Source organism: Salvelinus alpinus, chromosome 2, assembly GCF_045679555.1.
Source record: "Salvelinus alpinus chromosome 2, SLU_Salpinus.1, whole genome shotgun sequence".
NCBI classification, from domain to species: Eukaryota; Metazoa; Chordata; class Actinopteri; order Salmoniformes; family Salmonidae; genus Salvelinus; species Salvelinus alpinus.
Genome location: NC_092087.1, coordinates 95,184,084 through 95,200,376, shown reverse-complemented (window position 1 = coordinate 95,200,376; position 16,293 = coordinate 95,184,084). Strand labels below are relative to the sequence as shown.

The 16,293-nt window shown below is 44.3% G+C and overlaps 1 protein-coding gene across 3 annotated transcripts in view; it reads left to right on the top strand.

Annotated features, from left to right (window-relative positions):
* Positions 1 to 16,293, top strand: part of LOC139545471 (protein NLRC3-like) — a 75,509-nt gene that overhangs the window by 43,707 nt on the left and 15,509 nt on the right. For all 3 annotated transcript variants that reach the window (XM_071353286.1, XM_071353266.1, XM_071353276.1), the window contains one exon: positions 14,445 to 14,494. In XM_071353286.1, the coding sequence (XP_071209387.1) occupies positions 14,445 to 14,494 (50 nt within the window). The remainder of the gene's footprint in view (positions 1 to 14,444; positions 14,495 to 16,293) is intronic.

Below are 16,293 nucleotides of genomic sequence, written 5' to 3'. Positions count from 1 at the left end.
TAGACTAGACTTCATACATGCTGGACTAGACTAGACTTCATACAGGCTGGACTAGACTAAACTTCATACAGTCTGGACTACACTTCATACAGGCTGGACTAGACTAGACTTCATACAGGCTGGACTAGACTAAACTTCATACAGTCTGGACTACACTTCATACAGGCTGGACTAGACTAGACTTCATACAGGCTGGACTAGACTAAACTTCATACAGTCTGAACTACACTTCATACAGTCTGGACTACACTTAATACAGTCTGGACTACACTTCATACAGGCTGGACTAGACTACACTTCATACAGGCTGGACTAGACTAGACTTCATACAGGCTGGACTAGACTAGACTTCATACAGGCTGGACTAGACTAGACTTCATACAGGCTGGACTAGACTAGACTTCATACAGGCTGGACTAGACTAGACTTCATACAGGCTGGACTTCATACAGGCTGGACTAGACTAGACTTCATAGAGGCTGGACTAGACTAGACTTCATACAGGCTGGACTAGACTAGACTTCATACAGGCTGGACTAGACTAGACTTCATACAGGCTGGACTAGACTAGACTTCATACAGGCTGGACTAGACTAGACTTCATACAGGCTGGACTAGACTACACTTCATACAGGCTGGACTAGACTTCATACAGGCTGGACTAGACTACACTTCATACAGGCTGGACTAGACTACACTTCATACAGTCTGGACTACACTTCATACAGTCTGGACTACACTTCATACAGGCTGGACTAGACTAGACTTCATACAGGCTGGACTAGACTAAACTTCATACAGGCTGGACTAGACTAGACTTCATACAGGCTGGACTAGACTAGACTTCATACAGGCTGGACTAGACTAGACTTCATACAGGCTGGACTAGACTAGACTTCATACAGGCTGGACTAGACTAGACTTCATACAGGCTGGACTAGACTAAAATTCATACAGTCTGGACTACACTTCATACAGGCTGGACTAGACTAGACTTCATACAGGCTGGACTAGACTAAACTTCATACAGTCTGGACTACACTTCATACAGGCTGGACTAGACTAGACTTCATACAGGCTGGACTAGACTAAACTTCATACAGTCTGAACTACACTTCATACAGTCTGGACTACACTTAATACAGTCTGGACTACACTTCATACAGGCTGGACTAGACTACACTTCATACAGGCTGGACTAGACTACACTTCATACAGGCTGGACTAGACTACACTTCATACAGGCTGGACTACACTTCATACAGTCTGGACTACACTTCATACAGGCTGGACTAGACTACACTTCATACAGGCTGGACTAGACTACACTTCATACAGGCTGGACTAGACTGCACTTCATACAGGCTGGACTAGACTAGACTTCATACAGGCTGGACTACACTTCATACAGGCTGGACTAGACTAGACTTCATACAGGCTGGACTAGACTAGACTTCATACAGGCTGGACTAGACTAGACTTCATACAGGCTGGACTAGACTAGACTTCATACAGGCTGGACTAGACTAGACTTCATACAGGCTGGACTAGACTAGACTTCATACAGGCTGGACTAGACTAAACTTCATACAGTCTGGACTAGACTACACTTCATGCAGTCTGGACTAGACTACACTTCATACAGTCTGGACTACACTTCATACAGGCTAGACTAGACTTCATACAGGCTGGACTAGACTAGACTTCATACAGGCTGGACTAGACTAGACTTCATACAGGCTGGACTAGACTACACTTCATACAGGCTGGACTAGACTACACTTCATATAGTCTGGACTACACTTCATACAGGCTGGACTAGACTACACTTCATACAGGCTGGACTAGACTACACTTCATACAGGCTGGACTAGACTAGACTTCATACAGGCTGGACTAGACTAGACTTCATACAGGCTGGACTAGACTAGACTTCATACAGGCTGGACTAGACTAGACTTCATACAGGCTGGACTAGACTAGACTTCATACAGGCTGGACTAGACTACACTTCATACAGGCTGGACTAGACTAGACTTCATACAGGCTGGACTAGACTAAACTTCATACAGTCTGGACTAGACTACACTTCATACAGTCTGGACTAGACTAGACTTCATACAGGCTGGACTAGACTAGACTTCATACAGGCTGGACTAGACTAGACTTCATACAGGCTGGACTAGACTACACTCCATACAGGTTGGACTAGACTAGACTTCATACAGGCTGGACTAGACTAGACTTCATACAGGCTGGACTAGACTACACTCCATACAGGTTGGACTAGACTACACTTCATACAGGCTGGACTAGACTAGACTTCATACAGGGTGGACTAGACTAGACTTCATACAGGCTGGACTAGACTAGACTTCATACAGGCTGGACTAGACTAGACTTCATACAGGCTGGACTAGACTAAACTTCATACAGTCTGGACTACACTTCATACAGGCTGGACTAGACTAGACTTCATACAGGCTGGACTAGACTACACTTCATACAGGCTGGACTAGACTACACTTCATACAGGCTGGACTACACTTCATACAGTCTGGACTACACTTCATACAGGCTGGACTAGACTACACTTCATACAGGCTGGACTAGACTAGACTTCATACAGTCTGGACTACACTTCATACAGTCTGGACTACACTTCATACAGGCTGAACTAGACTACACTTCATACAGGCTGGACTAGACTACACTTCATACAGGCTGGACTAGACTACACTTCATACAGGCTGGACTAGACTAGACTTCATACAGGCTGGACTAGACTAGACTTCATACAGGCTGGACTAGACTAGACTTCATACAGGCTGGACTAGACTAGACTTCATACAGGCTGGACTAGACTAGACTTCATACAGGCTGGACTAGACTAGACTTCATACAGGCTGGACTAGACTAGACTTCATACAGGCTGGACTAGACTAGACTTCATACAGGCTGGACTAGACTAGACTTCATACAGGCTGGACTAGACTAGACTTCATACAGGCTGGACTAGACTTCATACAGGCTGGACTAGACTACACTTCATACAGGCTGGACTAGACTACACTTCATACAGTCTGGACTAGACTACACTCCATACAGTCTGGACTACACTTCATACAGGCTGGACTAGACTAGACTTCATACAGGCTGGACTAGACTAGACTTCAAACAGGCTGGACTAGACTAGACTTCATACAGGCTGGACTAGACTAGACTTCATACAGGCTGGACTAGACTACACTTCATACAGGCTGGACTAGACTAGACTTCATACAGGCTGGACTAGACTAGACTTCATACAGGCTGGACTAGACTAAACTTCATACAGTCTGGACTACACTTCATACAGGCTGGACTAGACTAGACTTCATACAGGCTGGACTAGACTAAACTTCATACAGTCTGGACTACACTTCATACAGGCTGGACTAGACTAGACTTCATACAGGCTGGACTAGACTAAACTTCATACAGTCTGGACTACACTTAATACAGTCTGGACTACACTTAATACAGTCTGGACTACACTTCATACAGGCTGGACTAGACTACACTTCATACAGGCTGGACTAGACTAGACTTCATACAGGCTGGACTAGACTAGACTTCATACAGGCTGGACTAGACTAGACTTCATACAGGCTGGACTACACTTCATACAGTCTGGACTAGACTACACTTCATACAGGCTGGACTAGACTACACTTCATACAGGCTGGACTAGACTACACTTCATACAGGCTGGACTACACTTCATACAGTCTGGACTACACTTCATACAGGCTGGACTAGACTACACTTCATACAGGCTGGACTAGACTAGACTTCATACAGGCTGGACTACACTTCATACAGGCTGGACTAGACTAGACTTCATACAGGCTGGACTAGACTAGACTTCATACAGGCTGGACTAGACTAGACTTCATACAGGCTGGACTAGACTACACTTCATGCAGTCTGGACTAGACTACACTTCATACAGTCTGGACTACACTTCATACAGGCTAGACTACACTTCATACAGGCTGGACTAGACTAGACTTCATACAGGCTGGACTAGACTACACTTCATACAGGCTGGACTAGACTACACTTCATACAGTCTGGACTAGACTACACTTCATACAGTCTGGACTAGACTACACTTCATACAGTCTGGACTACACTTCATACAGGCTGGACTAGACTAGACTTCATACAGGCTGGACTAGACTAGACTTCATACAGGCTGGACTAGACTAGACTTCATACAGGCTGGACTAGACTAGACTTCATACAGGCTGGACTAGACTAGACTTCATACAGGCTGGACTAGACTAGACTTCATACAGGCTGGACTAGACTAGACTTCATACAGGCTGGACTAGACTACACTTCATACAGTCTGGACTAGACTACACTTCATACAGTCTGGACTAGACTACACTTCATACAGTCTGGACTACACTTCATACAGGCTGGACTAGACTAGACTTCATACAGGCTGGACTAGACTAGACTTCATACAGGCTGGACTAGACTAGACTTCATACAGGCTGGACTAGACTAGACTTCATACAGGCTGGACTAGACTACACTCCATACAGGTTGGACTAGACTAGACTTCATACAGGCTGGACTAGACTAGACTTCATACAGGCTGGACTAGACTAGACTTCATACAGGCTGGACTAGACTACACTCCATACAGGTTGGACTAGACTAAACTTCATACAGTCTGAACTACACTTCATACAGTCTGGACTACACTTAATACAGTCTGGACTACACTTCATACAGGCTGGACTAGACTACACTTCATACAGGCTGGACTAGACTACACTTCATACAGGCTGGACTAGACTACACTTCATACAGGCTGGACTACACTTCATACAGTCTGGACTACACTTCATACAGGCTGGACTAGACTACACTTCATACAGGCTGGACTAGACTAGACTTCATACAGGCTGGACTAGACTACACTTCATACAGTCTGGACTAGACTACACTTCATACAGTCTGGACTACACTTCATACAGGCTGGACTAGACTAGACTTCATACAGGCTGGACTAGACTAGACTTCATACAGTCTGGACTACACTTCATATAGTCTGGACTAGACTACACTTCATACAGGCTGGACTAGACTACACTTCATACAGTCTGGACTACACTTCATATAGTCTGGACTAGACTACACTTCATACAGGCTGGACTAGACTACACTTCATACAGGCTGGACTACACTTCATATAGTCTGGACTAGACTACACTTCATACAGGCTGGACTAGACTAGACTTCATACAGGCTGGACTAGACTACACTTCATACAGTCTGGACTAGACTACACTTCATACAGTCTGGACTACACTTCATACAGGCTGGACTAGACTAGACTTCATACAGGCTGGACTAGACTTCATACAGGCTGGACTAGACTAGACTTCATACAGGCTGGACTAGACTAGACTTCATACAGGCTGGACTAGACTTCATACAGGCTGGACTAGACTTCATACAGGCTGGACTAGACTAGACTTCATACAGGCTGGACTAGACTAGACTTCATACAGGCTGGACTAGACTAGACTTCATACAGACTAGACTAGACTTCATACAGGCTGGACTAGACTAGACTTCATACAGGCTGGACTAGACTAGACTTCATACAGGCTGGACTAGACTACACTTCATACAGGCTGGACTAGACTACACTTCATACAGGCTGGACTAGACTACACTTCATACAGTCTGGACTAGACTACACTTCATACAGTCTGGACTAGACTACACTTCATACAGTCTGGACTACACTTCATACAGGCTGGACTAGACTACACTTCATACAGGCTGGACTAGACTACACGTCATACAGGCTGGACTAGACTACACTTCATACAGTCTGGACTAGACTACACTTCATACAGTCTGGACTACACTTCATACAGGCTGGACTAGACTAGACTTCATACAGGCTGGACTAGACTACACTTCATACAGGCTGGACTGGACTACACTTCATACAGGCTGGACTAGACTAGACTTCATACAGGCTGGACTAGACTAGACTTCATACAGTCTGGACTAGACTAGACTTCATACAGTCTGGACTAGACTAGACTTCATACAGGCTGGACTAGACTAGACTTCATACAGGCTGGACTAGACTAGACTTCATACAGGCTAGACTAGACTTCATACAGGCTGGACTAGACTAGACTTCATACAGGCTGGACTGGACTAGACTTCATACAGGCTGGACTAGACTAGACTTCATACAGGCTGGACTAGACTAGACTTCATACAGGCTGGACTAGACTAGACTTCATACAGGCTGGACTAGACTAGACTTCATACAGGCTGGACTAGACTAGACTTCATACAGGCTGGACTAGACTACACTTCATACAGGCTGGACTAGACTACACTTCATACAGTCTGGACTAGACTAGACTTCATACAGTCTGGACTAGACTAGACTTCATACAGGCTGGACTAGGCTAGACTTCATACAGGCTGGACTAGACTACACTTCATACAGGCTGGACTAGACTACACTTCATACAGTCTGGACTAGACTACACTTCATACAGTCTGGACTACACTTCATACAGGCTGGACTAGACTAGACTTCATACAGGCTGGACTAGACTAGACTTCATACAGGCTGGACTAGACTACACTTCATACAGTCTGGACTAGACTACACTTCATACAGTCTGGACTACACTTCATACAGGCTGGACTAGACTAGACTTCATACAGGCTGGACTAGACTAGACTTCATACAGGCTGGACTAGACTAGACTTCATACAGGCTGGACTAGACTAGACTTCATACAGGCTGGACTAGACTAGACTTCATACAGGCTGGACTAGACTAGACTTCATACAGGCTGGACTAGACTAAACTTCATACAGTCTGGACTACACTTCATACAGGCTGGACTAGACTAGACTTCATACAGGCTGGACTAGACTACACTTCATACAGGCTGGACTAGACTACACTTCATACAGGCTGGACTACACTTCATACAGGCTGGACTACACTTCATACAGTCTGGACTACACTTCATACAGGCTGGACTAGACTACACTTCATACAGGCTGGACTAGACTAGACTTCATACAGGCTGGACTAGACTAGACTTCATACAGTCTGGACTACACTTCATACAGTCTGGACTACACTTCATACAGGCTGGACTAGACTACACTTCATACAGGCTGGACTAGACTACACTTCATACAGGCTGGACTAGACTAGACTTCATACAGGCTGGACTAGACTAGACTTCATACAGGCTGGACTAGACTACACTTCATACAGTCTGGACTAGACTACACTTCATACAGTCTGGACTAGACTAGACTTCATACAGGCTGGACTAGACTAGACTTCATACAGGCTGGACTAGACTAGACTTCATACAGGCTGGACTAGACTAGACTTCATACAGGCTGGACTAGACTAGACTTCATACAGGCTGGACTAGACTAGACTTCATACAGGCTGGACTAGACTAGACTTCATACAGGCTGGACTAGACTACACTTCATACAGGCTGGACTAGACTACACTTCATACAGTCTGGACTAGACTAGACTTCATACAGTCTGGACTAGACTAGACTTCATACAGGCTGGACTAGACTACACTTCATACAGTCTGGACTACACTTCATACAGGCTGGACTAGACTAGACTTCATACAGGCTGGACTAGACTAGACTTCATACAGGCTGGACTAGACTAGACTTCATACAGGCTGGACTAGACTAGACTTCATACAGGCTGGACTAGACTAGACTTCATACAGGCTGGACTAGACTAGACTTCATACAGGCTGGACTAGACTAAACTTCATACAGTCTGGACTACACTTCATACAGGCTGGACTAGACTAGACTTCATACAGGCTGGACTAGACTACACTTCATACAGGCTGGACTAGACTACACTTCATACAGGCTGGACTACACTTCATACAGGCTGGACTACACTTCATACAGTCTGGACTACACTTCATACAGGCTGGACTAGACTACACTTCATACAGGCTGGACTAGACTAGACTTCATACAGGCTGGACTAGACTAGACTTCATACAGTCTGGACTACACTTCATACAGTCTGGACTACACTTCATACAGGCTGGACTAGACTACACTTCATACAGGCTGGACTAGACTACACTTCATACAGGCTGGACTAGACTAGACTTCATACAGGCTGGACTAGACTAGACTTCATACAGGCTGGACTAGACTACACTTCATACAGTCTGGACTAGACTACACTTCATACAGTCTGGACTAGACTAGACTTCATACAGGCTGGACTAGACTAGACTTCATACAGGCTGGACTAGACTAGACTTCATACAGGCTGGACTAGACTAGACTTCATACAGGCTGGACTAGACTAGACTTCATACAGGCTGGACTAGACTAGACTTCATACAGGCTGGACTAGACTAAACTTCATACAGTCTGGACTACACTTCATACAGGCTGGACTAGACTAGACTTCATACAGGCTGGACTAGACAACACTTCATACAGGCTGGACTAGACTACACTTCATACAGGCTGGACTACACTTCATACAGGCTGGACTAGACTAGACTTCATACAGGCTGGACTAGACTAAACTTCATACAGTCTGGACTACACTTCATACAGGCTGGACTAGACTAGACTTCATACAGGCTGGACTAGACTAAACTTCATACAGTCTGAACTACACTTCATACAGTCTGGACTACACTTAATACAGTCTGGACTACACTTCATACAGGCTGGACTAGACTACACTTCATACAGGCTGGACTAGACTACACTTCATACAGGCTGGACTAGACTAGACTTCATACAGGCTGGACTAGACTAGACTTCATACAGGCTGGACTAGACTAGACTTCATACATGCTGGACTAGACTAGACTTCATACAGGCTGGACTAGACTAAACTTCATACAGTCTGGACTACACTTCATACAGGCTGGACTAGACTAGACTTCATACAGGCTGGACTAGACTAAACTTCATACAGTCTGGACTACACTTCATACAGGCTGGACTAGACTAGACTTCATACAGGCTGGACTAGACTAAACTTCATACAGTCTGAACTACACTTCATACAGTCTGGACTACACTTAATACAGTCTGGACTACACTTCATACAGGCTGGACTAGACTACACTTCATACAGGCTGGACTAGACTAGACTTCATACAGGCTGGACTAGACTAGACTTCATACAGGCTGGACTAGACTAGACTTCATACAGGCTGGACTAGACTAGACTTCATACAGGCTGGACTAGACTAGACTTCATACAGGCTGGACTTCATACAGGCTGGACTAGACTAGACTTCATAGAGGCTGGACTAGACTAGACTTCATACAGGCTGGACTAGACTAGACTTCATACAGGCTGGACTAGACTAGACTTCATACAGGCTGGACTAGACTAGACTTCATACAGGCTGGACTAGACTAGACTTCATACAGGCTGGACTAGACTACACTTCATACAGGCTGGACTAGACTTCATACAGGCTGGACTAGACTACACTTCATACAGGCTGGACTAGACTACACTTCATACAGTCTGGACTACACTTCATACAGTCTGGACTACACTTCATACAGGCTGGACTAGACTAGACTTCATACAGGCTGGACTAGACTAAACTTCATACAGGCTGGACTAGACTAGACTTCATACAGGCTGGACTAGACTAGACTTCATACAGGCTGGACTAGACTAGACTTCATACAGGCTGGACTAGACTAGACTTCATACAGGCTGGACTAGACTAGACTTCATACAGGCTGGACTAGACTAAAATTCATACAGTCTGGACTACACTTCATACAGGCTGGACTAGACTAGACTTCATACAGGCTGGACTAGACTAAACTTCATACAGTCTGGACTACACTTCATACAGGCTGGACTAGACTAGACTTCATACAGGCTGGACTAGACTAAACTTCATACAGTCTGAACTACACTTCATACAGTCTGGACTACACTTAATACAGTCTGGACTACACTTCATACAGGCTGGACTAGACTACACTTCATACAGGCTGGACTAGACTACACTTCATACAGGCTGGACTAGACTACACTTCATACAGGCTGGACTACACTTCATACAGTCTGGACTACACTTCATACAGGCTGGACTAGACTACACTTCATACAGGCTGGACTAGACTACACTTCATACAGGCTGGACTAGACTGCACTTCATACAGGCTGGACTAGACTAGACTTCATACAGGCTGGACTACACTTCATACAGGCTGGACTAGACTAGACTTCATACAGGCTGGACTAGACTAGACTTCATACAGGCTGGACTAGACTAGACTTCATACAGGCTGGACTAGACTAGACTTCATACAGGCTGGACTAGACTAGACTTCATACAGGCTGGACTAGACTAGACTTCATACAGGCTGGACTAGACTAAACTTCATACAGTCTGGACTAGACTACACTTCATGCAGTCTGGACTAGACTACACTTCATACAGTCTGGACTACACTTCATACAGGCTAGACTAGACTTCATACAGGCTGGACTAGACTAGACTTCATACAGGCTGGACTAGACTAGACTTCATACAGGCTGGACTAGACTACACTTCATACAGGCTGGACTAGACTACACTTCATATAGTCTGGACTACACTTCATACAGGCTGGACTAGACTACACTTCATACAGGCTGGACTAGACTACACTTCATACAGGCTGGACTAGACTAGACTTCATACAGGCTGGACTAGACTAGACTTCATACAGGCTGGACTAGACTAGACTTCATACAGGCTGGACTAGACTAGACTTCATACAGGCTGGACTAGACTAGACTTCATACAGGCTGGACTAGACTACACTTCATACAGGCTGGACTAGACTAGACTTCATACAGGCTGGACTAGACTAAACTTCATACAGTCTGGACTAGACTACACTTCATACAGTCTGGACTAGACTAGACTTCATACAGGCTGGACTAGACTAGACTTCATACAGGCTGGACTAGACTAGACTTCATACAGGCTGGACTAGACTACACTCCATACAGGTTGGACTAGACTAGACTTCATACAGGCTGGACTAGACTAGACTTCATACAGGCTGGACTAGACTACACTCCATACAGGTTGGACTAGACTACACTTCATACAGGCTGGACTAGACTAGACTTCATACAGGGTGGACTAGACTAGACTTCATACAGGCTGGACTAGACTAGACTTCATACAGGCTGGACTAGACTAGACTTCATACAGGCTGGACTAGACTAAACTTCATACAGTCTGGACTACACTTCATACAGGCTGGACTAGACTAGACTTCATACAGGCTGGACTAGACTACACTTCATACAGGCTGGACTAGACTACACTTCATACAGGCTGGACTACACTTCATACAGTCTGGACTACACTTCATACAGGCTGGACTAGACTACACTTCATACAGGCTGGACTAGACTAGACTTCATACAGTCTGGACTACACTTCATACAGTCTGGACTACACTTCATACAGGCTGAACTAGACTACACTTCATACAGGCTGGACTAGACTACACTTCATACAGGCTGGACTAGACTACACTTCATACAGGCTGGACTAGACTAGACTTCATACAGGCTGGACTAGACTAGACTTCATACAGGCTGGACTAGACTAGACTTCATACAGGCTGGACTAGACTAGACTTCATACAGGCTGGACTAGACTAGACTTCATACAGGCTGGACTAGACTAGACTTCATACAGGCTGGACTAGACTAGACTTCATACAGGCTGGACTAGACTAGACTTCATACAGGCTGGACTAGACTAGACTTCATACAGGCTGGACTAGACTAGACTTCATACAGGCTGGACTAGACTTCATACAGGCTGGACTAGACTACACTTCATACAGGCTGGACTAGACTACACTTCATACAGTCTGGACTAGACTACACTCCATACAGTCTGGACTACACTTCATACAGGCTGGACTAGACTAGACTTCATACAGGCTGGACTAGACTAGACTTCAAACAGGCTGGACTAGACTAGACTTCATACAGGCTGGACTAGACTAGACTTCATACAGGCTGGACTAGACTACACTTCATACAGGCTGGACTAGACTAGACTTCATACAGGCTGGACTAGACTAGACTTCATACAGGCTGGACTAGACTAAACTTCATACAGTCTGGACTACACTTCATACAGGCTGGACTAGACTAGACTTCATACAGGCTGGACTAGACTAAACTTCATACAGTCTGGACTACACTTCATACAGGCTGGACTAGACTAGACTTCATACAGGCTGGACTAGACTAAACTTCATACAGTCTGGACTACACTTAATACAGTCTGGACTACACTTAATACAGTCTGGACTACACTTCATACAGGCTGGACTAGACTACACTTCATACAGGCTGGACTAGACTAGACTTCATACAGGCTGGACTAGACTAGACTTCATACAGGCTGGACTAGACTAGACTTCATACAGGCTGGACTACACTTCATACAGTCTGGACTAGACTACACTTCATACAGGCTGGACTAGACTACACTTCATACAGGCTGGACTAGACTACACTTCATACAGGCTGGACTACACTTCATACAGTCTGGACTACACTTCATACAGGCTGGACTAGACTACACTTCATACAGGCTGGACTAGACTAGACTTCATACAGGCTGGACTACACTTCATACAGGCTGGACTAGACTAGACTTCATACAGGCTGGACTAGACTAGACTTCATACAGGCTGGACTAGACTAGACTTCATACAGGCTGGACTAGACTACACTTCATGCAGTCTGGACTAGACTACACTTCATACAGTCTGGACTACACTTCATACAGGCTAGACTACACTTCATACAGGCTGGACTAGACTAGACTTCATACAGGCTGGACTAGACTACACTTCATACAGGCTGGACTAGACTACACTTCATACAGTCTGGACTAGACTACACTTCATACAGTCTGGACTAGACTACACTTCATACAGTCTGGACTACACTTCATACAGGCTGGACTAGACTAGACTTCATACAGGCTGGACTAGACTAGACTTCATACAGGCTGGACTAGACTAGACTTCATACAGGCTGGACTAGACTAGACTTCATACAGGCTGGACTAGACTAGACTTCATACAGGCTGGACTAGACTAGACTTCATACAGGCTGGACTAGACTAGACTTCATACAGGCTGGACTAGACTACACTTCATACAGTCTGGACTAGACTACACTTCATACAGTCTGGACTAGACTACACTTCATACAGTCTGGACTACACTTCATACAGGCTGGACTAGACTAGACTTCATACAGGCTGGACTAGACTAGACTTCATACAGGCTGGACTAGACTAGACTTCATACAGGCTGGACTAGACTAGACTTCATACAGGCTGGACTAGACTACACTCCATACAGGTTGGACTAGACTAGACTTCATACAGGCTGGACTAGACTAGACTTCATACAGGCTGGACTAGACTACACTCCATACAGGTTGGACTAGACTACACTTCATACAGGCTGGACTAGACTAGACTTCATACAGGCTGGACTAGACTAGACTTCATACAGGCTGGACTAGACTAGACTTCATACAGGCTGGACTAGACTACACTCCATACAGGCTGGACTAGACTACACTTCATACAGGTTGGACTAGACTAGACTTCATACAGGCTGGACTAGACTAGACTTCATACAGGCTGGACTAGACTAGACTTCATACAGGCTGGACTAGACTAGACTTCATACAGGCTGGACTAGACTAGACTTCATACAGGCTGGACTAGACTAGACTTCATACAGGCTGGACTAGACTAGACTTCATACAGGCTGGACTAGACTACACTTCATACAGGCTGGACTAGACTACACTTCATACAGTCTGGACTAGACTACACTTCATACAGTCTGGACTAGACTACACTTCATACAGGCTGGACTAGACTACACTTCATACAGGCTGGACTAGACTACACTTCATACAGGCTGGACTAGACTACACTTCATACAGGCTGGACTAGACTACACTTCATACAGGCTGGACTAGACTACACTTCATACAGGCTGGACTAGACTAGACCTCATACAGGCTGGACTAGACTACACTTCATACAGGCTGGACTAGACTAGACTCCATACAGGCTGGACTAGACTAGACTCCATACAGGCTGGACTAGACTAGACTTCATACAGGCTGGACTAGACTACACTTCATACAGGCTGGACTAGACTACACTCCATACAGGCTGGACTAGACTACACTTCATACAGGCTGGACTAGACTAGACTACACTTCATACAGGCTGTGTGTCATTCACTCTGTCTGTTCCTCTGTCACTCCCACAGTGTGGAACATAATGAAGAAATTTGGGTGAAACCACAGCTGATAAAGAAATGTAAGTGTGATAAAGAACTGGAATAGAACTTTATGAAATATAATTATTCTATTATATTCTCTTTTATTATACGATTTTCTTAACATTTATAATCACACATTGTTTTTTAATCTTTATTTTTAAGAGGCTATTTTCAGATTTGTTTGAACACCATGTCAGCAGCATAGGTTTGATTCTGGCCTACTGCTCTTTGACACAACCTCTCTCTATCTTTCCCAACTGTCATTCTCTTCCCGGTCCAAAAATCCTATAGGATTTCAATACAGATATCTTACTAGAATCCAATAGATTATTCTATCAGATTTTGGAACCTATCCTATAGGACTTGTTCCAAAATCTGATAGGATTCTTGTATAGGAATCATATAGGATACTATAAGATCAAATCCTATAGGATAGAATCCCATAGGAGTCCAAAGGACTGGTTCCAAAATATGATCGGATTGTATTACTCCCATATTGTGGTGGTGTGTTGAACAGGTTGAGAACCTCAGGGAATTATTATTGGTGTGAGTAGGCAAAGAGATGGAGATTGTGCTCCAGAGACATTGGAGAAAGACTGTTCCTCAGTTTCCTGGTCTTGATTGCCGTTTAACATACATGTGCAGATTTCTGTGCCATATTTAGCTGTGAGATTGTCCAATAAAGCTACATATTAGAATGTTTAAGATTATTTCTGTTAATTTCCTGTACGCGGACAGTATGTGATACTACATTACACAACCTCATGATTTGACCACTTCAAATTGAGGGTAATTACACAACCTTTTTACTTCAGATTAGTATAAATGTTTATAGTAATCACATTGACAAAATCGATTGCTTCAAACAGATCAATATCATTGGTTTTGTCATACTCGCCAGCGGTTTTAGGACTTCTACTATGAAACTCAAATGACAGGGAAAAATTGGGGCGCTATCTGTATAAAAGTCACTGGCCTCACAACAAATACATGGGCTTGCGAGTCAAATTATCACTAAAATAACAGCCAACCCTTGTCACTGTTGATATTCTATGGAGGGTTGTGATTCGTTGAAGTTAAATAACAAAGCAACTGATTTGTTTCCTGCCCCGTTTCGGCAGCCTCTGAAAACTTCGACCTTATAGAATTTAGAGGACTGTCTTCAGCAAATTCTCTTCTAATCAGTGATATACAAATTATTCTCAGATTCACTGTAGCCTTTGAATAATGTTCGTTTTAACAGCGCATACATGTTTTCCCCCGCTCTAATGATTCCAAATTGAAATCGACATGAATGATTAACAAAATAGTGTTGTGTTTAGCTTTCTGCGTTGGCGACCCACTTGAAACAAAATGCAACAATCCACAATGTAGCTGGCTGTCTGTGTGTCTATGTACGCTGCTGACTCAACACTATACACTTCGGCTGCAACAATAAAATAAATAACTGAGACACTTAACATAGATTTCTAGTCAGTTTTATAATGTGTAACTAGCAATAGACTGGTGCTAAATGATCTCAAACTAAAAGCATCATTTTTGGGACAAATCACTCGCTCAACGCTAAACCTCGTTTGGATTCATTATTGAATAATGTGTTTATTGAGCAAGTTGAGGAGACTAAACCGCTCGGTGTCACCCTAGATAGCAAGCTGTCATGGTCAAAACATAGACTCAATGGTTGCTAAAATGGGAATTGGTCTGTCCATGATAGGGCGTTGCTCTGTCTTGACTTCTCAGTTGACCAGACATGTCCTACAGGCCCTAGTTTAGTCGCACCTGGACTACTGCCCAGCTGTGTGGTCATGTCCTACAGGCCCTAGTTTAGTTGCACCTG